The sequence below is a fragment of the Hippichthys cyanospilos genome, chromosome 6 (assembly GCF_059441005.1).
Source record: "Hippichthys cyanospilos isolate Australia breed blue-spotted pipefish chromosome 6, RoL_Hcya_1.0, whole genome shotgun sequence".
Lineage (NCBI taxonomy): Eukaryota > Metazoa > Chordata > Actinopteri > Syngnathiformes > Syngnathidae > Hippichthys > Hippichthys cyanospilos.
The window spans coordinates 18,632,501-18,656,504 of NC_142374.1; the positions used below are offsets into that span (position 1 = coordinate 18,632,501).

At 37.6% G+C, this 24,004-nt stretch overlaps 2 protein-coding genes across 2 annotated transcripts in view; one reads left to right on the forward strand and one right to left on the reverse strand.

Annotated features, from left to right (window-relative positions):
• fkbp4 (FKBP prolyl isomerase 4) overlaps window positions 1–9,140 on the reverse strand; it is a 9,561-nt gene extending 421 nt beyond the window's left edge. Inside the window, exons 1-10 of the mRNA XM_088417466.1 lie at window positions 8,778–9,140; window positions 6,087–6,231; window positions 5,865–6,007; window positions 4,633–4,753; window positions 4,160–4,316; window positions 2,926–3,100; window positions 2,664–2,849; window positions 1,640–1,783; window positions 672–767; window positions 1–580 (exon numbers count right to left, since the gene is read on the reverse strand). The exon at window positions 1–580 is cut by the window's left edge and continues 421 nt beyond it. Of these exons, the coding sequence (XP_088273592.1) occupies window positions 482–580; window positions 672–767; window positions 1,640–1,783; window positions 2,664–2,849; window positions 2,926–3,100; window positions 4,160–4,316; window positions 4,633–4,753; window positions 5,865–6,007; window positions 6,087–6,231; window positions 8,778–8,870 (1,359 nt within the window). The 5' untranslated portion in view covers window positions 8,871–9,140 and the 3' untranslated portion in view covers window positions 1–481. The remainder of the gene's footprint in view (window positions 581–671; window positions 768–1,639; window positions 1,784–2,663; window positions 2,850–2,925; window positions 3,101–4,159; window positions 4,317–4,632; window positions 4,754–5,864; window positions 6,008–6,086; window positions 6,232–8,777) is intronic.
• A 306-nt stretch (window positions 9,141–9,446) lies between these two features.
• On the forward strand, window positions 9,447–23,094 carry ddx11 (DEAD/H (Asp-Glu-Ala-Asp/His) box helicase 11). Its single transcript, XM_088416652.1, has 28 exons — window positions 9,447–9,574; window positions 9,843–9,988; window positions 10,063–10,278; window positions 10,367–10,453; window positions 10,580–10,716; window positions 10,787–10,841; window positions 10,937–11,044; window positions 11,736–11,823; window positions 12,068–12,270; window positions 12,373–12,447; window positions 13,214–13,291; window positions 13,397–13,443; window positions 14,559–14,638; window positions 14,710–14,751; window positions 14,843–14,910; window positions 15,972–16,010; window positions 16,104–16,242; window positions 17,144–17,278; window positions 17,352–17,464; window positions 18,781–18,853; window positions 20,189–20,292; window positions 20,499–20,648; window positions 20,966–21,034; window positions 21,279–21,382; window positions 21,528–21,612; window positions 22,432–22,507; window positions 22,600–22,754; window positions 22,925–23,094. Exons 2-28 carry the CDS (start codon window positions 9,860–9,862, stop codon window positions 22,961–22,963), a joined length of 2,694 nt encoding a protein of 897 aa, XP_088272778.1. The 5' UTR covers window positions 9,447–9,574; window positions 9,843–9,859; the 3' UTR covers window positions 22,964–23,094.
• Window positions 23,095–24,004: the final 910 nt, after the last annotated feature.

Consider the following 24,004-nt stretch of genomic DNA (forward strand, 5'->3'; position numbering starts at 1 on the left):
TACAGATAAAATTTTGAAACAATCCAGCACATAGTATCCGAGTGTTCAGCCACCGCCAGCCCCGGAATTGATCAGTAGGCCCACAAAGCGGAGGCTTGGATGAATGGATGAAGGGCGGAGAACAAATACATAGTGCAAAGTGAATAGCCCTTAACAGTGAAGGCTTTTCAATTCTCCGCACGCACACACACACACGCAGTTTGCACTCGCGCAAAACAGCTGCGAAACGCACTTGTAAAGCTGCAGGGTGAAAGGTTTCAAGGGGACGCGAGCAAACAAATATTAAAACCACGTCACACCTGCTCGGTTCGCCACCACGATAACGACAGCGACAAGAAGGCCCGAATGAGGAAAGCCGGCAAAAGTCAGCGCTTTCGTTGACGCGTCTCGCACACACAAACAAGTTACGCACTTAAAACACGAACGGCCGAAATAACAAAAATCAGAAGAACACAGATGAATCGTCGGAATTGACTTAAGTTTAGACTTTCGCGTCGCCCTCGGCTTCCTTATTAGCGCTATCGATATCCATAGCTTCGCTGTCGCCGTTCTCCTTGCTCTTCGGCTTCTCCGACGCCTTCTGCAAAAGGAACAAGAGCAACGTCGGATCGGACAAACTCTAAAATTCGTTTGGCAGTTTCGCTGCCTTTCACGGTGGCGGGATCCGTTACCTTGGAATCCCTCTCTGCAAACTTCTGAAACATGTTGGCGTATGTGCGCTTGTCTTTCTCGTGCTGCTCCTTCATATGCTTGTGACAAAGAACCATCTGAAAAAAACAAAAAAAAAACATCAGAGCAAGAAAATTAGGCACGCGACCTTAGTTTTTGCAACTCACCCCACTTAAAATGATCGTCTAAAAAAACTAAAGGTAATTGTCGTAAAATTAATAAACATTTAGTTCTAAAAATGGCGAAATAAGTGGAATACTCCTTTAAAACTCATTGGGAGTTGTAATGAGACAAATGGCCAGCAGGAGGCAGCCATGTATGCTCTAATAAAGCGTTTCTTGCTACGTGCTTTTTCAGTTTTTACGCCTTTACTCTTACCAAATTTTTATTTATGACCATATCATTCTTGAGCAGGTTTACGTCGCTATTTTTCTTGCAATTTGACTTCCTTTTAAGTCAGACCATTAAAAAAAATCATTCATAAGACGACCACACCTATTGCAGGTTTACTTTGTTATTTTTCCTCATTCCAAGTCGGACGACAAAATAAAACATTGATTTTATGTATTTATTCTTTTCACAAAAACTTTGTAAGGGTATTTTTGGGCAAAGTTAACCTCCCGTCCCGATAAAGGAGGGAACGCCGTAACTTTTCCTACTCTACAATTGCGGAGGGGGGGTTTCTCTAAAGGCATCTGAACTTCACAGTTGAGCGTAATCTTTCTGTTGAATATTTGAAACCTCCACTGGAACATAAGGATAGAATTCACAGACTATGCGTAATGCAGAAGTGTGTGTGCATCATAAAGAAAGCAAAATTTGGGAGCATGATGACAATGACCTATTTTGACATTATTACAAAACCCCTGTTCATTTCTGACTCCAATTATTCACGCGCTTTGGTTAGATGAAGCAAAACGTCAGACATTGTTTAAACATGCCAAACTTCTTCCTGGATTGAGTGACACACCTGACTCTTGGCAGCTTTGTTAGCGGGATAAAGTTGAACGACGCGCTGAAAGTCATCCCTGGCTTTGTCGAACTCCTTCATGCCAAACAGCGCCTCCCCCCTTCGGAAGAGAGCCTTCTCGTTGGACTCGTCCATCTCCAGAGCCTGCGATCGCACAAACAAGACTTTATTCAACGACGAAACGGGAGTTTCCAGTAATTCTCAAACTGGGGATAGTTATTGTCTACATTCGAAAGAAACGGCGCGCAAAAGCATGAAAAGTAAATCGATTCATTTTTTCTCAATTTAGCCATGATGGACATTCCATACAGTAGATTCATCGTGCACCTTCTGCCATCTAGTGGAAGAGCACATTATTGTTCAGCCTATCACGATCAGTCACTGGCATAGGCCAACGAATATATTACTTGAAAAGGTCAAACCAATTTTTTTTTTTTTAAAGCCTATACCAATTTTTGGCAGACAAAATAATAAAATCAGACTATACAAGAAAATTCATACCCCCCAAGAGTGTAAATGGTAATCAATCATAGACTAATTTTCGAATTTTCGAACCAACCTGGTGCATATTCGCTACAAATAGCAGGGGTCAAGCGGGCCATTAAAAAAAAAACAAAAAAAAAACAAAACAATTCCTTCCAGCATTCCATGCATTGCATGGCACAATAATTAATTATATTAGGACATCCATCTTAATTTGTTTGTGTAAGCAGTGTCATTTTGAACACATTGCACTATATTTGATTATTTTTTTCACAAAGTATGAATTTAGGCTATGTGTAAATTGTGACTTTGGATCAATTTTTTGCATTGCTCACCTAAGCGTTGATTGTAAAATCATGATTTGCTTTGATTGATTTGTTTTGGAAGCTAGCTCTGAAAATTAATTTTAATATCATGACATATAGTTCAGGATACAAATTCTGGCATAGATTTATGCGTCGTAAATAAAGACACTAGTTCCTCGTATGTAACTATCATAATCGGTTTGGGAAAAGTCCCTAACCAGCAGATTGAGTCTTGCCTTGTTACAGTTTTCCAGCGCTTGGTTGGGCTCTTTGAGTTTCAGGTAGCACATAGCCAAGTTGAGATGCGCCGCCAGCCGCAGCGCTTTGGCCTTCTCCTCCTCCTCCTCCGACAACGTCGACTCGTTCTCCAGCCACGACACGATCCTCTTGTACTGCACGGACGCCTGCTTGAACATACCCTTCTGCAAGCCCACGCAATCGTCGGCAGTTAAGACAAAAGCTAGGGTCAAAAGGTTAAGCCGCCCGTTTCGACCGCACCTTAAAATATTGTGTCCCCTTCTCTTTAACCAGCGCGCTCTGCTCCAACTTCTCCGAGGAATTCATCTCCCACGACTCTTTGGCCTTTTCTAAGGCCGTCAGCTTAATCTTGTACTGCAGGAGCGCCCCGCCGGGGATGTTATAGTTGGCGTTTCCGTCGTTCCCGTAGCCATACCTGCAAAATAAAAATAAAAAAAACATTTTTCACATGCTTGAAGGAGACATGTGACTGCTGTAACAATATATAACGATTCATGGGTATCTAAACATCTCTGTTGTGATATTCTTTCAGCAAAAAAGCCCAAATCATGAATTAAATTTATTGGCGTAAAAGTGGGGTGGAGTGGCGGGGCGCCACTTTCTCAATATAAGACTAATTTCTCCTAATGTGTGTTACAATTCGTATTCTGGTGAAATAGTCACGAACATTAAAAATGTTCTACTCAGTTTTTGGCTTTGATCTAATCCAATCCAACTTTTTTTGTTAAAAAACAGCCACAGCTGACCAAAGTGCTGTACAAAACAATAGGAACATCGTAAAAACATACACAAAAGCTCTAATAGTTCTTTTGTAAAGTCACTTGAGAAGCGTGAATGTTTGATCCGGCAAAATTAAGAAAAGATACGAAAATGATATCACCTGTGCTCAAGGCTCATCTAACTACCGATCATGTCTCACCACATGATGTTCATGACCCATACGCGATTGGTTATTACCTGAGCTTTTATTTTCAGTCAACGGCGAGGGAAAAAAAAACTAATTAATCGTACGTGAAAAATAATTTAGTCAACAAATCAACTCATTTGATCTCAAAGACATAATCTTGCATTTTCAGTCCAGATATTCAATCACAGGTACTTGTTTGGATATGAATATTCAATTAGGGAGTGTCTAAAAATGGCCCATGTTTGATTAAACATGTGTTGTTAACATCCCATCCAGCCTTTTTTTTTTTTTTTTTTTTTTGGGGGGGGGGTATTTTTATATATATATATATATATATATATATATATATATATATAGCATTAGCATAGCAATAGCATTAGCAGCTAGCTAGCTAATTTTCAAATTTTTGAGTCCTATGACAAATCAAATGTTATTTTTCTCCAACCCTACACCACAGATTTGCTTGTGTACTTTCAAAGGTAGGCAGGTATTCCGGAAGCAACCAAATTCTTGGTTGCATAATTTGCCCCCTTAGGAATCTTGCAACTATAATAAACGTGGTCGTACTTGGCCTTGACGTGAAACAGAGCTTCCTCGCCCTCCTCCATGGCCATGATGGCTTTCTCCACTCCGGCCGGCAATCCCAGACTCTCCCCCTCTCCAATCTCAAACTTGAGTTCCCGCTCGTCAAACACGCGCCCCTCATAGCTGCCTTGCACGGTCACTGAAAAGTTGCAAGCAAAATTCCGAGCTTTGAACAGTGTCACGTCATTCCGACATAATACGTGAAAATGAAGTGTACCTCATTATTATGTAAAATAGATAAAAACAATGCACTTTAGAACTTGACTTCTACTTTATGCTATAACAATCTATACACCAAAAAATACACTATAAAATGCACGACTCGTGCTGATATATGGGCTCATTATCAGCCAGTACTCAAGGCAGCAATATCGGAAAAAGTCGTATCTAGCAAAGCCCTCGTTTTTATTATTATTTTGTTGTTGTTGTTGTTAAAGTTGTACGAGTAGCGTTACCTTCAACAGAGGATCCTTCGTTAGGCTTGGCATACGGCTGCCCTTTAGTGATAATGCGCCGGATAATCCCGCCGTCCTCATCCTCGGTTAAATCCTCCCCTCGGAATTCAAAAAGTTCCACCTACAGGTGAAGAGGGTTGGAAGGGGCATCAGAACATTGTGAAGAAATTTGGTGGTTCGCTGTTCTGTTCTACGTACAGAACTGTGTAATAACAATTATTATTAACATTTATGCCTAATTAATAAGTAAGTCCAGCTATTCAATACCATATACCGATCGAATTGTTTTTTCTTTTTTTTTTCCTTAAGTGGTTTGATAAAGGAGTGTCTAAATTAAAAAAAGTACTGAAATAATCCATTAAATACCAAAAAATAATTGATTATTTTAAGTAATCAATTACTTTTAACAATAACAATTTAGTACCTCAAGTAATCAATGAAACATTACTTTAATATTAAAGTAATTCAGTACCCAAAGTAACTGAATAAAATAATTGATTACTTTAGTAATAATTTATTTTGTACCATTTTGTTTCAGACCCAGACAAACACTTACAAAAATTGAAAAGAAAAAAAAAAATCAGTACCAAGAATTGATTATTTGGACTAGATATAAAGAATAAGAAAAAATAAAAGAAGCGAATTATCTTTGACATTGAATAAGTTAATCTGCCTAAGCAATCAAAGTCACCAAAGCAAACATGATTGTCTCAATTATTCTGTGGGATGTTGAAGATTTCATTTACTGCCACAACGTGCTCAGAAAATCATCAGACTATCATTTACAAATTTTAGACTCATCTACAAGGGCTCAATTGATGATTTTCTTTTCTCAGGCTGACAGATTTTGATATTTGGCAGTGTCAACTTCTGACCACCAATTAAATGTCAACGTATATCATGAATAAAATAACTTTTTCTTAATGCTTCCGACGGCACAACGTGTAACTGTTACAATACTTGGTCCTCTAGTGTTTGCGACTTTACAACAGAGGCTGGTTAAAAAAAACAAAAAAAAAGACAAACTGGATGATGAGACATTTAAGAGGCTTTTTCTTCTTGTTGTGTGTGTGCGGTCTCAACATTTTAAAAACGTGTTGAGATTTCTTAGATTGAACAAATTCGCTGTGTAGTTTCCTGCGTAAATTGTGCATTTTGCATCATCGTCCTCTAGATTCACCTTCAGCTAATTTACTGCTTTAGGAGGACCGTAAACAGAATTTGGAGCTTACCTCGAAAACAAGCGTGGCGTCGGGGGGGATTTTGGGCGGACTACCCGCAGACCCGTAGGCATACTCTGGTTTACAAATCAGCTGGCAGAGCTCACCCTCTTTCATGGTAGCCACGCCAATGTCCCACGCCTTTATGACTTTACCTGGGAAGCGGCATTAAAACATCGTCGTCGGCATGCCGGGATGATGACGTCGTCTTCTCTTTAACCAGAAGAAACCAACCTTTTCCCAGCTCAAATGAGAACTTCTCTCCTCGGTCTCTGCTGGAGTCAAAGGGCGTTCCATCCAGGAGGGTGCCCACGTAGTGTACAAACACTTTGTCTCCGGTCATCGGCAACTCCGTGCCGGTGCCTTCCCGTTTCACCAGCTGAAAACAGAAGCGGTGACGTACGAATGAGAAGAAGCGGTTACAAGAGGTAAGAAATACGTTTGGATACTTTGTCGTTCTTTTGAAACAGGGTCCATGGAGAAACATCTGTAGACAAAAAAAGCCCCTTTTCCGAACCCAGTGAGGGCAAATGCAACAGTTAGCAACAAAATGTTATTTGAAGACCTAACGAACAATTAAGTTACATATGTGAGAGGACACTCGCCCCAAAACAGCTGTGAAAATATTCATAAACCAGTCGGCCAACCTGCTTGTAAATGCAAATGAGAATATAAACGAACGCCATTTATGTATTTGAGAGTGGGGCTATCCATTTTTTAAGCGTTAAAGAAACAATGTGCAAGAGTTACTGTTTTTCATTACGGACAGCAGGGGGTGCTACATTTACCATTGTCTGCAGCCATACCAGACAGAAGTTCCACTCCCCATGTAATATCATTAAATGATAACTAGACCTACAATTATATGTAAAATGTACTGTTGGTCGTTAAGAACACATTATTTGCAAGAAATTTATAATCATTTCATTTATTCGTTTTGAATGAATAACCGCCTAAATCTTACACATTGTCCCTTTAATGCAAAATAAAGATAACATTTATTCTTTTTTTCCAGTCATTCTAGACAAATAGAATTTTAAGCAACAAAATAACTCCATTTACTTAAAAGTATGATTTAATTGAAAATGTGTAAAATATTAAAACAACAATCATGCATATTGATTTTAACTTTGTTGTCAAACTATTATTTTTTTTTAATGATTTATGCACGATTAGTTTTATGATGAATTACGATCATTAAAAAAGGTTTTTGTTAACATTTTTTGGCAGCCAAATTTGAAGAGAACATATTAGGAGTTTATTATTTCTGCAAGGTAATAAGACATGGTTCCAAATTGCAATAAATGCAAATGACCTTGATTGTATCTAGTTTTGTTTTGAGATTTGTTAAGTGAAATTCACAAATGGGCATACAATTTGGAGTCGTCTCACTAATGTTGGAATCTGCCATTCTTTGACTTGATCACTGAGCAAATAGCAGGCTCCCCTTGCCCACATGCATTATGGAATCTTAAATGCATCATTTTCCCCTCTTATTCACCTTCGTGGTGGCAACTCTGAAGTTTAACTTAAAATTTTGGCTTGCAACAGTACACACGCAAAATCATCCACGAAGAACTTCCGGGTAGGAAAAAAAAAAAAAAAAAGACACATTGATTAGCATTAAATTTTAGCATTTTGGCGAATTTGCATGAAAGACACGTTCCAGGAAGCTCCGTTATTCAAACAGTTGATCATAATTTTCATATTTTTAAATTCTGTCAAGAACATTGAAATTGGTCTAACGTTGTAACTTTCAGAGTTTTACATGCAATAGAGAAATCTTTTAACATTTGATAGCTCTGCTTTTTGGCTTTGTCATGGCATGTGCTACTTCAAAGCGATTCCTTTATTTTGGAACAGTCGTCTCTGCATCTCTGGACCGATTGGTTTCCCTTTTCTTTTGACCTGACACAAGATTGTCGTGCATAGCTATTTCTCAGACACACCCAGCCATGAGTGAACGCTAAACAAAAATTTAAAGAAGGTCATCCAACCCATGCCATTGGTTATATTAACCCGAAGCGCTGAACTTTTGGCTCACCGTTCATTTTCAGAAATAGGCTAACGCCTGAATGATTTACCTGGTTGTTTAATTTTACACTTGATGACTGGGCAGGCACTCTTGAGACAAACACTTGCATACAAACAGTCATTCTTTTATTTCCGCTACCTTTCCTCATGTATTCATATTTATTTCAAATGAGCTGCGCTCCCAGTTTTGTTGCATAGCTGCTGTACAATGACAACAAAGGCGTTGCATTCTATTCTATTTGGGTCAGAGATGAGTTGGGAGTCTATCCAAGCCGACTTTATGGCAAAAGGTTGGGTACTCCCCACATGGGTTGCCAGTTAATATACACCCATGGATGAGCCTTTGCTGAACTGAACATGTTCAACCCCAAACATCAGAATTCCACTTCATTCGCCCAAAAAGATTTTATTACATAGAATACTTCTGATCATTAATCTATTGAAGTGACAGGAAGAGGAATTAAATATACTTTCTATGGTAGTGGGCCATGTGATTCATTTATGATGCAAATGTAACGGCCTTGGCTTAGTAATCACGACAAAATACTCGAATAATATCATTATAAGGAAAGAAAATTTGAATTTGATTTATCTTTGTGGAACGCAGATCAGATAGATCGAGTTAAAATTCTTGGCACGTGTTTAACAAACGACACCGACGGGTTTACAAACACCACGTCTTCTCAACTTAACAGCCACCGACGTTTAGAATTCTAGAACGTTCTTTTTATCCAGCTTGTTTGGACATCCCCACGATTAGTTACTAAGGTCAACAAATAAACGGTTAGCAACGTGCCCGCGGGTAGCTAGCTGACAACTGCTAAAGCTAACAGCCCAAGCGCTTTCGTGTATAAAAAGGGAATAAAAACCGCTCACAGCGTGCTTATTTACCTTCAAAACACCTCCATCTTTCTTGGGCGTGATGTCTTCTCCCTCCATGGAGATGGCGTGATGTCCTTCTGCTGTTTGTTCCTCGGCGGTCATTGTAAAAAATTAAGCTACAATAAACCCAAGCCTGACTTTTAACTAGCACTCAAACGCAACACAGACCTGGTGCGTTTACGTCTGCCGATACTGCTGCAAACTCTCGTTTTAGCCACTCGCCCGTACACGCGAAACACGAACAGGTCGTCGTGCAAAGCGTTGATGATTGAATCTGAGCAATGCGTGCAAAGTCCACGCGTGGATCAGAGTCGCTGTCAAGAAGCTCAAGCATAGAACTTTCCAGACATTCTGGAAGGAAACATGGAGAAGAAACCAATCGCTGGGGTGTGTTAAATATATTCACCGGAATGTCCAGAAAAAGCGCTCCTAGAAAACAACTAATGGCGTAACAACTGCGTCACTTATTGGCATATTATGTCTTGATTAGAATTATTTATGTGAAAGTTTGAAATTATTTGAGATAAACGCTACACATGACTGCAAAAGGAACATTTGTCTAATATACCCGCCCTTGAGTGCTGTGATTTAAACAAAACCGCGCACACATTAGCTGAGCTCATTTCTTATTGGCCAGTTTTGGTGCCCTTTGCTCTCTGCCGGCGCGGGAGTTGAAAACTAGTCAAAACAGACCAACTTAAACGCTACGTTCAAATATGTTTCGTTTAATAAAGCTCTATATTTCATAATTAACCAATTCGTCTTCTAGTACCACGAGTTGAACCGCCTGGATCGTAAAACTGACTGTAAGTAATGCTAAATAACGTTGTAGCGTCTAATGAGAGAATCGTTTTGGTTTGTTCTTAAATTGTGACTGAAATGTACACAATCAACAAGATCTGGGCCGACTTTTGTGTATGACACATTTCTTTTTTTTTTAAAAAAGAGACACATTACAAGGCAAGCCAAAAGTAGATTTACATTCTGTAAATGTGTGTTGACGCTGATATTAAAACGTCATTTTTTTTAATATCATAATTTATTGTTGTATTTAAATTCCCATTTGGTTAACAGGCGACTGATTTATCATCATGGAAAATGGCAGATCCCACTTTCCATTCCCTTACCAGCCTTACACCATCCAAGAGGAGTTCATGCGGTCTTTGTACAGTGCACTGGACCAGGGCAAAGTTGGCATCTTTGAGAGCCCCACAGGGACGGTACGCTAGTATCTTTCAGAAAATGGGACATTCAAGGTGAATATAAATTGAAATGTGCATTCCCTTTGATCCAGGGTAAATCTTTGAGTCTGATATGTGGGGCGCTGAGCTGGCTGACAGACTTTGAGAGCAAAAGAAAAGAAAACGCGGCTGCCCTGCTGAAGAAAGGTGAGACGTCACTTTCTTCATCCGATCCAGAAGCCTCGGCCCGAAGTTCATCCTCTGAGCCGGACTGGATCGCCAATTTTGTACAGAAAAAGGCTGAACAGGATTTAGTGTCAAAGTTAAAGGTGAGGCGGGATCAGTCTACAGATGTCTGGCTGAAGTTCCTCAGCGCACAGTTTTTGCTAGAATGTTAACGTTTTTTGTTTGTTTTAGGAGGACGAGATAAAAAGAAAGAAGCGAGAGGAGCGCTTAGAACTGATTAGAAACAATGTTCAACTTAAGTATGCGATGAAAAGAAAGGTCAGCACCAATCTTTCGGTTAAGAGTGTTTGTTTGCCGACATATATGTCGACATATAAAATCTTGGTTTGTCTGTTAACAGGTAGACTATTAAGAATATATTTTTTATCTTTTGTGCATCAGCAGAGCTGCGAGGAGGACGAAGCATTCAAGCTGCTGCAGCTCAGTAAACAGGATCAAATCGACGCAGCGGAAACTCAGGACGATGAAGATCTTGTTATTGCAGAATATGAAAGTGAAGATGAGTCAAAGTCAAAAAGCAGGTGGGAGGGGCTTCAACTTTTAACCCTTGAGATGTGATCGCACAATAACAACAGGATGTTTACATTTCAGATTCTGCGCAGAAGAAGAAGAGGATGAGGAGCTAGTTGAAGAGCATGTCACGAAGGTCATGTGATATGTGTCACATGTTATGACAATTAGTTGTTCGTGTTGTAAATACTGTACATATTCATGCGTGTGTGTGTGTGTGGGTGTTCATAGATTTACTATTGCAGTCGCACACACTCGCAGCTTGCTCAGTTTGTCCATGAGGTCCAGAAGAGTCCCTTCAGCAAGGACATCAGTGTGGTCACGCTGGGCTCCCGGCAGGTGAAACTAGAGCACAAATGTCACCGGTCAAAAGTTTGGAAACCCCTAATTCAAGTTCATTTCATGCACAGCTATGAACTTCAATCATTTAGGGTCGTAAAGCATCATAAAGCTGACAGAAAATCACGAGCTGTACAAAGCTGTTATCTTGCAGAAAGATGATAGATGGAAGTATATTAAATTTTTGTTTTTATTTGAAATTTTTTGTTCAAACTACCTGGTTGCAACATCACACCTTCAATTAGAAATAAGAGCAGCTCAAACACTCTTTCAATATAGATTGAACATACGTTTAGAAATAAGAGCAGCACTAACATATTTTCAACATAAAACTGACTACACTCGGATCATTAGAATACTGCACAAACACAACAGTAACACGCCCGGTGCATTATTGGTGGAGAATGTCCCCTGAGAGTGAGTAAAATAACTCTAAACTAAATCTGTAGTTGGAGCATGATATGTTGGACAGAAGTTTCTTGTGTCTCCTTTTGGTTCCCGGTAGATGTAAAATTATGGTTAAAAAAAACAAAAACTGCAGGGTTCAATGCATGAGGAAAAAAGTAGCAGCTTACACTTTTATCATCATGTATTACATATTTTAGATCACCTTACTCTCATTCCTGAGCAAAAGAATAAAAACAAATGCAACTGATGCCATACATAAGTGATGCCGAATCTCTGGATGCAGAATCTTTGCGTCAACGAGGAGGTGCGACGCCTCGGAAGCCTCCAGCGCATCAACGATCGCTGCATGGAAATGCAGAAAAATAAACACGGTAAGAAATATAAAGAAAAAAAGAATCACGACAAAAAATCACATTTTCTACATGCATTTTTTCTTGACGCTAGGGTTTAAAATGATATTTTTCACAATTTTTCAGAATCAGTTTTCAAATAAAGGCAATACAATAAACGTAAAAATCAAACAAATACGCCAGTATTAATTAAATACAGTAAGCAAGTACTGTATCTGTACGAGTGTTAATTCACGCCATGGGTTTCGACAATATTATTTTCTAGAGAAATCGCATCGCGACGAGGCCCCTAAGCGAAAACGAGGCCCGGCGAAGAGCGTCTGTCCCTACAACAAGGTCTCGGCGCTGCAGCAGATGAGGGACGAACTCTTGGGCGGCATCCACGACATTGAGCAGCTCCTAAAAGTGGGCAAGGAAAGCCATTCCTGTCCTTATTACTCTACGCGACTCGCTGTCCCCCAGGCGCAGGTTTGTCCTCATCCTTTTTGTCACTGTCCTCCACCTTTCACTCATTGCTCATTCAGTGAGCGTTCAAAACGCTCAATTGCTTGCTGGCTTTTGTTTGTGCAGTTGGTGGTGTTGCCTTATCAGATGGTCCTGCACGAAGCAACCAGGCGGGCGGCAGGGATTCAGCTGAAGGACCAGGTAATGAATGGTCTCAGTTTTTGAAGACATTAACCTTAAAATGACATTGTAGGTCTCTTCTAGGCCAGTGGTTCTCAAATGGTGTGTCTGGTACCCCTGGGGGTACTTGAAGGAGCTTCAGGGGTACCAGAGATTTGAAATAAAACAAACAAACATGCTAAAATCTTTTAAAAATTGTTATTGAATTAATTGTTTTAGGAAAATATTAGTTCATAAAATTAATTCTGTATTCAGTATGTTATTCAATTTAATTATTAGATTGTCCCCCGTACTAGAATGGTTCGAGCCAAATTGTCAGGTGCCACCGCTCGTTACCTGTCAACTTAATGATTTATTTTGTAAACAGATCTCTATTGTTATCCCAGAAGATGTTGAATATTGTTCTGCGGACAAATACTTATATATAATTATTTCTCTTTGAGAACAGGTCTGACACTATTATTTTTGTGGGCAAATATTTATTATTAATAACCGGTAAGTTATTTCTTTTGGATAATAAATCTCTTCTATGATGCAAAGGAGGACACTTTATGTTGATTACTTTTTTGTGGACCAACACAAATGAACTTTGGAAGGTTCTAAAAATGAATAAATCAGACCCTAATTGTATGTTTAAGTCTTTTTTTTTTAACCCCAAAATGCTTTGCGCTGGATAAAAAGTACTTGGTTTAAAATGTATTTTAAAGTGGTCTATGTAGACTTGGGCACAAAGCAAAAACAAAGTGGCAAATTCGTGATAGTGGACTTGTATGTTTTTTACAAATAGGTCGTGATCATAGATGAAGCTCACAACCTTAGTGACACACTCTCCTGCATACATAGCGCAGAGCTCAGTGGTGCGCAGGTAAACACACGACTCGCACAATATGTACACAACTGTTAGGTTGTTTTTTTTTTTATCTACTGTGCGGGATCTGATATGCAATAATACTTGTATTTTCAATCGCAGCTTTGTCGGGCCCACTCGCAGCTCAGTCAGTATGCTGAACGTTTCAGGTGAGTAACTTCCAGTAGACCTCTGTAATTCTGAAATAGTTAAACAACTTGTTTTGCCTTTGCTAGTAAAATTATAAATTTTGTCCATAATTAATTTGAGGACTTAATTATATTTGATGTCCAGTTAATAACCTTTAAAAAACATGTTGTTTTTAAAAACATGTACCGTATTTTCCACACTATAAGGCACACCTAAAAGCCTTTAAAAAAAAAAAAAGCTGATTGTGCGCCTTATAATCAGGTGCGCCTTATATATGGATCAATATTGAGATTGGGATTGGTAGATGGGGAACGAACTGATAAAGTAAGCTTTACCTGTTTCTTTTGTGTGTTTACAGTTGAACAAGGTTGCTCATATAGACATTGAGTTATTATGCTATTGAGAGTTTAGAGTTATTGTTTGAGTTATTATTGTTATTACTTTGAGTATTACTATAATGTGAATGCACTGGAGGAAAAGTTCCCTGATATAAACATTGCATTCTAAGTTATACCTTGCTGTTAAAGGATAAACTTTCATGGAAATACTAATAAAATAAAACATAAGACAGTTGTTTATTCATTTTGGTAGGGAATGGAGTTGTCAGAAAGCTGGTTTATAATCTACTAATAAAGTTTGACTGCTTCTACTGTTACGCCTTATAATGCAGTGCCTTATATCTGGAAAAGGTTTTAAAATATGTCATTAATTGAGGGTGCGCCTTATAATCCGGTGCGCCTTATAGTGCGGAAAATACGCTAATCTTATTTTATTGCTGGCGTTGGGCTGAATCCTGGTATTTCCAAAATCATCTGTTGATTATAAAGATGGCAAGTTTGTTCAGCCATTAACATTGAATGGTGAAAGTTAGCTAGCACTTTTCAACACTCAAATAGTTTTTGTGTGTAGCAGTGTGAGTTACTTGGCAGACAGTCTGTTTTTTTTTTTTTTCTGTTAAAAAGAAGCGATACAATAGAAAAAGTTGTGGGTCTCAAAATATGATAGAGGCTCACATAGTTAACCATAAAGTGTTAAATAACTGTGTTGATCCTTGGGCTGTTTTGACAAAATGAAAGCATGACACCAGAGACATGCTGGAATTGTGAATACTTGTCTCCGTTAATATCTTCATCAGGAGTCGGCTGAAGGCAAAGAACGTCATGTACATTAAACAAGTTCTCTTTGTGATTGAAGGGCTGGTGCGAGTGCTGGGAGGTGAGTGAAATCATTTTTCATTTTGACAAACATCGTTGTCACACATTATGATGGAAATGCTGTTCCCTCAGGCAAGGTGGGTCAGAATCCGCAGAGTCAAAGCACACAAGCAGGTCGGACAACAGACGCGCGCGTTCACAGGCAATCATGTGGCGGAAACCTTTCATTAAAAAAAACTTTTTTTTTTTTTTTTTTTTTTTTTAGCAACAGAGATGCTCACCATCAACAACTTCCTGTTCAGGGCTCAAATTGACAACATCAACTTGTTTAAGGTAAAAGTCAGCATTAAAGCATTAATGCAGTGTTACCAACTAAATCATGTAAACTCATTCACTGCCAGCACGGTCAAAATGAATTTTGAACGTCTATAGCCGTCAGTGGCAGCTAATGAGTTAACGTGAGTGTTAAAAAATATTATGAATGTATTCTTATTTGTGTATCCTCAGCTGTTTCGTTCAGGATTGGACATCAGAATGAACACGTTTCATTGTTAAAAAATTGATTCATTTTCTATAGAATCTTCCGTTCTTTTTTCTTTTTTTTTTTGCCCCTCCCCAAATATCACAAATTCATATATTGTATGCAATTCACTAGAATTGCTTCATTTATTCACTTATTTCTTTTTTAAAGTGCTCCAAAAATTCATGCTAGTCACGGCTATTATTTTGCTCATTTCAAAAATGAATTCACACACACAAAAAAAAAAAATCTATATCTCCCAGGGACACACTCAATTTATTTAAGACACCCAGTTCCAATTTGAAAATGAAATAATTTACAATCAATTCACCTTTGCAATTATTTTCAGCATGCCCAAAATTCTAATCAATTAAAACTTGTAATTTACACCATAAAAATACCATAAAAAATACATTGTTTTTGTTAAAATTTCTATATTTATTGACCGATTCAGACTGTTCCTACTTCAAACTGTTCACCTTAAACCTACTGAGGCCAAACAGCATTTCAAACTTTTTTTTTCCATTTAATACCCGCAATGTTTTATTTATTTGGAGCGTTCCCTCTGTAATTTCAGTATTCAACAGAGTGCAATTTTTCTCAGTAAAATGGAATAAAATGAAAAGCTGTTCCATTTCATTTTAGCGGGTGATAATGAAATTAGACACCAGTGTGATATAGTTGTATAAATGAATAAATAAAAATGCATTTGATCTCATCAGATGCGAAGGACTAGCTAATGTTTCGGCCGGCGGATGCTTTTCAACACAAATCCGATTTAGACTGATTGATGACGAGTCTGAGTGAGTCAATACATATCGATCAATTCATGCCATAGTACAACTGAAGTTTGTATTCGTCTTTATTTTCCTAGCTCCACAGATACTTTGAGAAAAGCATGATCAGCAGAAAAGTAAGTCAGCGGGGAGTTGACGTTTCTATTTCATTAAAACGCCTCAGTAAAAAAAAAAATAGCTCACAAGCATGTCTGCTTTGTTTTCCACAGTTGGGTGGCTTTGTGGAGAAGTATGCGGGTTCGGGCGTGACTCCGCACACTCCCGTTGGCATCAGTAAGGAGAACCGGCGCACGGAGGGCTTGAACCGTTACCTTCAGTCCCTGCAAGGCCACCGGAGCACGACACCAGGTTAAAATTCATTTGCTCAGTGCGTGCTTTAAACGCTAAGGCTGCTTTAATTAGAATGGACGTTTTATACACAAAGCAACTCCAGACTGAACAGACTGAAGCATTTGTAAACAAAACCGTTTTAGACCTATGAACGCAAAGTAAAAAAGAAGGTTACTAAAATGACATACCACAAACCTACACTGATAAATTTTAAAGATATTTAAAATAAAAAAAAATAAAAATACCTTTTGAAACTGTTGTTTTAAAATACTCAAAAGATTTTAATCCAAGGTAATGTGTGTATGTATATGTGTATGTAATATATATATATATATATATATATATATATATATATATATATATATATATATATCAATTATATTTTATCTTTTATAATTTATATATTTTCAAGGTAATGTGCGTATGTGTGTGTGTGTGTATATATATATATATATATATATATATATATATATATATATATATATATATATATATATTTATGTTATGATGAAAAGATTATCATCAGATACCAGAGCACTGAGTTTATGTGATTTCATTTTCAGTCAACAGTAAGCACAAAATGTGTTCCTAAAGAACATGTAAAATAATTTAGTCATCAAATTGATGAGACAAAAATGACCTTTTTTTACTACCGAAAATATTACAATTAATTCATATATTGAATATATATTAATATAGCGTATTAATTAATTATACTTTGTAAAATTAAAGCTACTTTCAAATTAATAGTCAAAACAGAGCGTTATTTTTTATTTTTTTTTTAATAATCAGTGTTATTGTCTCTATTCACGCATGTGTACCAGATTAACTTGTTTTAGCAACAACTATAGAAGCTGAACAGAAATCAGATGAACATTTTGAATTACAGATCGTAATCTCGAGTTCCTATTATCTGCAGCTCCTCCGAATGACCAACAGGGGGCCTTGGAGGCAGAGAAGACACTGGCTGCTTCCCCCATGATGCAAGTCGAGGGCTTCTTTATGGCTCTCACCAACAGCAACACTGACGGCCGGGTGCTCATACACAGACAAGGTACCGTTTGAAACACACAGCTCAGGTCTGTGGAGAAGACATTCATAGTAAATTTAAGTATGCAAATGTGTAGAAAATCTTTCAGACAGCAGCGTCAAGTTTCTCCTCTTGAACCCGGCCGTCCACTTCGCCCAGGTGTTGAAGGAATGCAGGGCTGTTATCATCGCGGGAGGAACCATGCAGCCTGTGGGATCCTCTTGAACGATAAATATTGCTCCCTTGCAAAATGTTCGATGTGGTGCTACTAGTTTAACTCATTCAATGCCAGGGACGTACTTTCACGTCCGGTCATTTTATCCCAGATACTTTTAAGTATTAAATCCATACTTAATTACATTAAAGTAAAAGTAAAAGTAAATCCCAGTAAAAAATTGATTCTTACGTATCTAAGATTGAATGTCTGGACTCTTAAAAAAAAAAAAAAAAAAAAAAAAAAAGTGAAAATACATCCCTGGCATTGAATGAGTTAAACAATGTTTTCTGTTTAACTTTGCGTTGGAATATGATTTAGAATTACGGACGTTTTAGCATCACATTTGCTCAAGGCTCAGGTTATGATGAACCACGGCTCAGGTTGCGGACGTCACATGGCCACATTCAAAATGTCTGCCTCCTGAGATGATTAAGAGGTGCATTTTGCTGTTTAAATTGTGTTAAACAAATGTAATAACAATCAAAATTTCCATTTTTAGCCGAGTGCAGTACGTATAGAACATTTGTAAGGAACGTTTTGGACTTTGCTCAAGCTGGGGGAAAAAGTTGACCAAATAGGGTGTGTAAACTTTAGAAATAGGTTGACTAAAACATCAGTCTCAAAGCTCCATCAGAACAATGTTTTGCACCATTTCATTTGCATCTTTTCCAATTAAAAACCGTTGTAAAGACCGGCTTAAAAAAAAGGAAAAAAAAGGCTCCATTTGCTGTCTTGTTGGCCGAATGGCTGGTATTACTTGTGTGCTTAAATATGCTGTATATATTGCACATGGAGTTTCCTAAAATGAGGAATAGCTTGGTCTTAGGTCTTCACATTTTATCCAGTAGGGGGCAGTCATGCGTGAAATGTGCCCAGTCTGCTCATCAGTAAAAAGGCAAAGAAGAAGAACAGGAAGTTTTTGACCTCATAGTTACTAACAGGCATATCTACTCAAGGAATTTTGTTTAAGTGTCTGCAGTGATTTTTAAAGACACTGTTACATGAGTAATATACACATAACAATACATATAAGATTATGTAGGTGTGAAATAATTGGTATTTAGCATTAGTTGACCTTAAATGCTAATCGCTTCTGGGCTAATTCGAATCTGAATTGCTGACCATTTGGCAAAGGCAAATTTTAATTCTAATAATTCATGTGTAAAAGATAATAAACTGAGTGAAAAAAACGTTTTTATATATAGTTTCTCTATATACAGTATCACAGATAATTAGAATTAATTGCTGATGTTAATTTGGAACTTAACCCCTACGATTCACTTTGATGACAGATGTGTATTTCGTACAGGTTTCAGACTTCAAACAAGAGCTGCTGTTTTCCGCCGGAGTACAAGAAGATCGCATCGCCGAGTTTTCCTGCGGTAAGTGGCGGGGCTCCATTTGGCATCGCCGTCACTCTGCTAAATATTCTTAACGGCTCTGTCGATATTTCTGTTTTTATAGCAAAGGACAGTAAGCGCGTTTAGTATGCGGAGAAACTCTCCTGCATCCTCGCAAGCTTCAAATCAATACTTTTTAAGAGCTTTGAGGGCCACATCGCTCAATATTGAGCCGTTGTTTGAGAGGTGAAGCAGTATACGCAATAAACATTTGGCCTATTCCCATTCTGTTTTTATGAAAGGGGCTTGTTTGATTATGGGATTTTTTCACCGGGCACGGTAAAACTTTTGGGTGCAGCCTAATGACGGGATCATGTGATAGCTCAGTAAAATTGCATGGGGAAAAAAAAAAGCTATTTTGTATCAAAAGAAGCAGTTTTATTTAATAGTGGGGCCCACTGGTCCACGTACCCAAAGTTCTTCCTGGAACAGGTCGCGGCATTGACTATCTTGATCCACAAATATGAATCATTTAGCAGTCAAAATGTCACTTTTGGTCATTTCAAACCGAATTTATTCCAATTTTGGGTCTCAATTGACAGCTCTTTGTACATTAGATGTCAGGTGAGAAACTCAACGCCATTTCACACTGGTAAATATATTTAATATATATATATATATATATATATATATATATATATATATATATATATATATATATATATATATATATATATACATTTCTTTTTTTCAAACACTTTGATTACAATTTGAACCTTTTGGTTGCTGGAAATGCAGATAGAGGACCTTAAGGTTATTTTTGTAGAAATCCCAAAAAGGACATCCTTGTTAAAAATTCATATTTTTCATCAATAACTCAAAATGAACAACAGCATCAAAAGCCTGGATTTGTGAAAACGCATCACATTTATGTAAAGGTTGTTAAAAAAAAACATTTAAAAAATGATCATAATTTAATTTGAATGTGTTATCTGGTCTTCTTGTGTTCATATTTGGTTTTCACCAAGCAAGATGGTAAATTATTGGCAGATAAGTTTGTCTCATTTTATGCATACATTTGAATGCCAATTGTTTACATTTGCACACTAGCTTGTTAATTTTCTTTGTTTGCTTAATATGAAGAAGAAAACTGCAGTACATTACAAATTTGGCAAAAATCCCGAGAACTCAATCTTGTGAGACATCTTGTTTCATGCATTTGTCTCATCCTATCTCTATTAGATGCTTTAATTCAATTTGAGTCATAGAAATGACCGTGTTATGGCGAAACTATTGAAAAAATACTGCAAATGTGTTTCCATTCATAATATCACCAATTTTTTTTTTTCGTCTTTCATTATTATTTTGTTTCTGAAGGCCATGTTATTCCACCTGAGAACCTCCTTCCCGTTGTCCTGTGTAGTGGTCCATCCGGTCAGGAGCTGGATTTCACGTACCAAAACAGAGACTCCCCTCGCATGGTAACACTAAAACACATTTTTTTCCCTCTCTCTTAATTATGACAAATGCGACACGTGATCAAAATTAATGTATGGGATTTGTGTCATTTGAAAAGTACGTGTAAATAGAGTAAAAAAAATCGGATGCAAATATTAAATGGGGATTGGGTACGTGGTCCCGCTGTTTAAATCAAGACAAAGAATGTGTAATTATATCTTCGCGACAGATGGACGAGACGGGACGCATCCTGTCAAACATCTGCAACGTGGTACCAGGCGGCGTGGTGTGCTTCTTCCCTTCGTACGAGTATTCGAGGCGCATCGTGGCCCACTGGGAGTCTGCCGGCATTCTGACCCGTCTTGGCAACAAGAAGAAGGTAGGCTTGCAGGACCGCTATTATTTTTTTCTTATGTAGTAGAATCTCTAAAGTGGAACAGAATATGTCCTGGGAAGCCAAAATATTAATGGGAAAACAATGTTTTATGTCATTTGTAACTTCAGCCAAGCTGCTTCCATAAAGGTTTACAAAATTATTCTGTCTAAAATGTTTACATTATTACAGATAATGGGCTGCCCTTTAATGATTTAATGATTTGATTTAATTTTCGGTCAAAATAAATCATTTTGGGTCAATAAAAGGGGAAAAATCAGATTATAAAATGTGCATTTTTAAGCCAAATGTGATTTCTTCAGATTTTCCAGGAGCCTAAGAAGGCCAACCAGGTGGAACAGGTGCTGGGCGAGTTTTCCCGTTGTATCCAGGTATAGTACCGTCATTCCCATAAGCACATCTGGAATTCTACTGAAAGTCTATCACAATATAGATAGAACCTTTTGAGTTAAATCTGTGGTAGGACACCTTATAACTGAGTATTGGCTGGTCTAATGTAATCCTATTGAAATTGAACTATAGGAGTCCCTGGATTGAACCCTGGGGAACTCCACAAGTCATCAACATAGTATGTGTACTTCTTCATGTGTTCTTCAATATCATGTCTCCTAACAGAGGTGCACTCAACAAGGAGGCGGCAGCCTAACAGGGGCGCTCCTCTTCTCCGTGGTGGGCGGAAAGATGAGCGAGGGCATTAATTTCTCAGATGACCTCGGCAGGTATGCGCTTTGGGAATACAGTTCAAGCTCAGCAACAGATTTTTAATTGAAAAAAAAATTCTATCTATTAAGGACTTGACTAAAGGGAATTTTTTCCTAATGGAAGTACATCTGAAAATCTGTCTCGTGTACCTAAAACATCCAGGTGCGTGGTGATGGTGGGAATGCCTTATCCCAACATCAAATCACCGGAACTGCAAGAAAAGATGTCTTACCTGGACAAACATCTGGTAAGACATCATAATACTTTACACTTATTATTTTTGTTAAATTGCTTAATGGAATTGCTTAATGGATCTAAAAGTGGATCACTTAATACATCCATACTTAAAACGGAAAACAGATCAGCAAACAGAAAGCATAAATTTAGAGATACCTCAGAAGTGCTTTAAATTCTAACAAAAACATCTGTCTCCTTTAACCCTGTGTTACAAATTATGGAAATTCCTTTAATATTTTGATGATCATAAAAGAATCAATGGGAAATACAACACTAGGGAGCTAAAATTTCCAGCAGATGATTAATACATGGAAAGTTTCAAAATGCAACTATTCTGGCATTTCTATGTGATTGCGGCTGGACGTGCAAGATTTTGTGTACACAAATAATCATTGTCCAAATTTTGGACCATATAAAACCATTATAATTTTTGAGATGCATTTTAATAGGATTTATGACATTGATTTTCCAGCAATTTTTGCATCATTCCGTTCAGCGCCAGTCAAACTATGTCAGCAAACAGGAAATTCTTTGTTGACTTGTTTCACCTCAAGACAGTAGGTGGCGGTAGAGACCATTTAATGTCTCAAGTGTCATCATTAGTCACAGACTGCAAAGACAGACCATGCCGTTTTTATTTTTATTTTTTGTGGGTGTTAATAACTTTAACCTATATTACTGATGACACTGATCAATTTGAGTCGTTGAAGGGAAAAAAATAACTTTAATTACAACGCTTTTAAAATAATTTACAATATTAGGGGAAAAAATGCAATGTGTACAGTTTGCAAAGTGTGTGCACAAGAGTTAAAATCTCCATATGTTCCAGACTCACAGTGGAGGGAAAAGCCCAGGCCAAGCACTAATAGAAAATCTCTGCATGAAGGCTGTCAATCAATCAATAGGTATGGTCCAGTTTCTGGGATTGATCCACTGGTCACTAAAAAAAAATGTTTTTCTGTTGCTTTTGTTTTGTTTTGTTTGCTGGGCTCAAAAGGCAGAGCCATCCGTCACCGTGGCGACTACTCCTCCATAATACTGTGCGACCGGCGCTACTCCCGCCCCGCCACCCTCGCAAAACTCCCCGCCTGGATCCGAAGTCGCACCAGCACGCACCAAAGCTTTGGCACGGCTTTCGCTGCCTTACGGAAGGTGAGGAGCAGGCAGGGGATTTAGTGGTCCCTTGATTTAGTTTTTCCGGAGAGCCAGCACTTTATTGGATGTGTCGCAAGCACAAATTGCACATCAGATGAACTTGAAATTCAAGGTATTTATTTAATAACAATCAATTCATTCTCACTGTCCACTGTTCTCTTTTTCAGTTCTTTGTGGAGAAGAAGCAAAAGCTTGACGAGTTTTAACCACCGCTGGATTCATGCTGCTGCAATTACACTTCTTCATGGCTGGGATTTGCCAGAAATTCCTGTCTCCACATTCAGTCCCAAAGAAATATATTTACATTTTCAAGAGTCCAGAAGTTCAATTCCAGGTATATATATATATATATATATATATATATATATATATATATATATATATATAAATTGATTACTTTAATACCTCAAGTACTTAAGTAATTAGTACTTTAGTACCTCATGTAATTATCAATTAAGTATCAATTACTTTAGTACTAAATACATTCAGTACTAAAGTAATTGACTGCATTTTGTACATGAATACTTGAAGTAATAATTTACTTTAGTACTTAATTACCTTCAATGATTGATTATTTTGGCATTTAATTACCTAGAATAACAATTACTTTAATGCTTACTCAAAACAATTGATTACTTAAGTAATTACCCTCAATATATGATTATTTTGGTGCTTAGTTACCTAGTTATTGATTACTTTAACGCTTAGTGAAAATAACCGATTGAGTACGTAAATATTTTCAATTCCTTGATTGATTATTTTGGCACGTAATTACTTAAAGTGATCGGTTACTTTAATGAACATTCATAATATTAGACGGGGTACTTAATTACCCCGGGTAATTGATTACTTTTGTACTTTACTACCAGCCATTTTTAGACCCGCCAAATGCTAGAAAAAAAAAAAAGAAATGTAAATAAGTCACTTGGATTGAACTTTAGGACTCACGAAAAAAACAAACATAAAAATAAGTCTTTGGGATTCAAATGAGTTAATCATCTTTCTTCTAGTGTTTTCATCCATTTTGGCGTCACATCCAGTTCTTGGTGCTTCAATTTTGCCACTCGCTTAGGGGTGTGTGTGTGTGTGTGTGTGTGTGGGGGGGGGGGGTTATTTTGAAAAATGTTCTTCTGATGCTATGCAGGTTATGGTTTGTGCTGTAAAATGTTCCAACAAATTTGTCAGGTAAATCCTACTACAGATTAAATGTATTTTTGGATTATCAGAGGTATTTAAATTGGTGGCAG

Bases quoted from the DNA above. Each gene is read 5' to 3' on its own strand.
- ddx11 (XM_088416652.1), top strand. From the start codon at position 9,860: ATGGAAAATGGCAGATCCCACTTTCCATTCCCTTACCAGCCTTACACC. The intron at 21,035-21,278 runs GTATAGTACCGT...GTCTCCTAACAG, and splicing joins AGTTTTCCCGTTGTATCCAG to AGGTGCACTCAACAAGGAGG. The intron at 22,755-22,924 runs GTGAGGAGCAGG...TCTCTTTTTCAG, and splicing joins CTTTCGCTGCCTTACGGAAG to TTCTTTGTGGAGAAGAAGCA.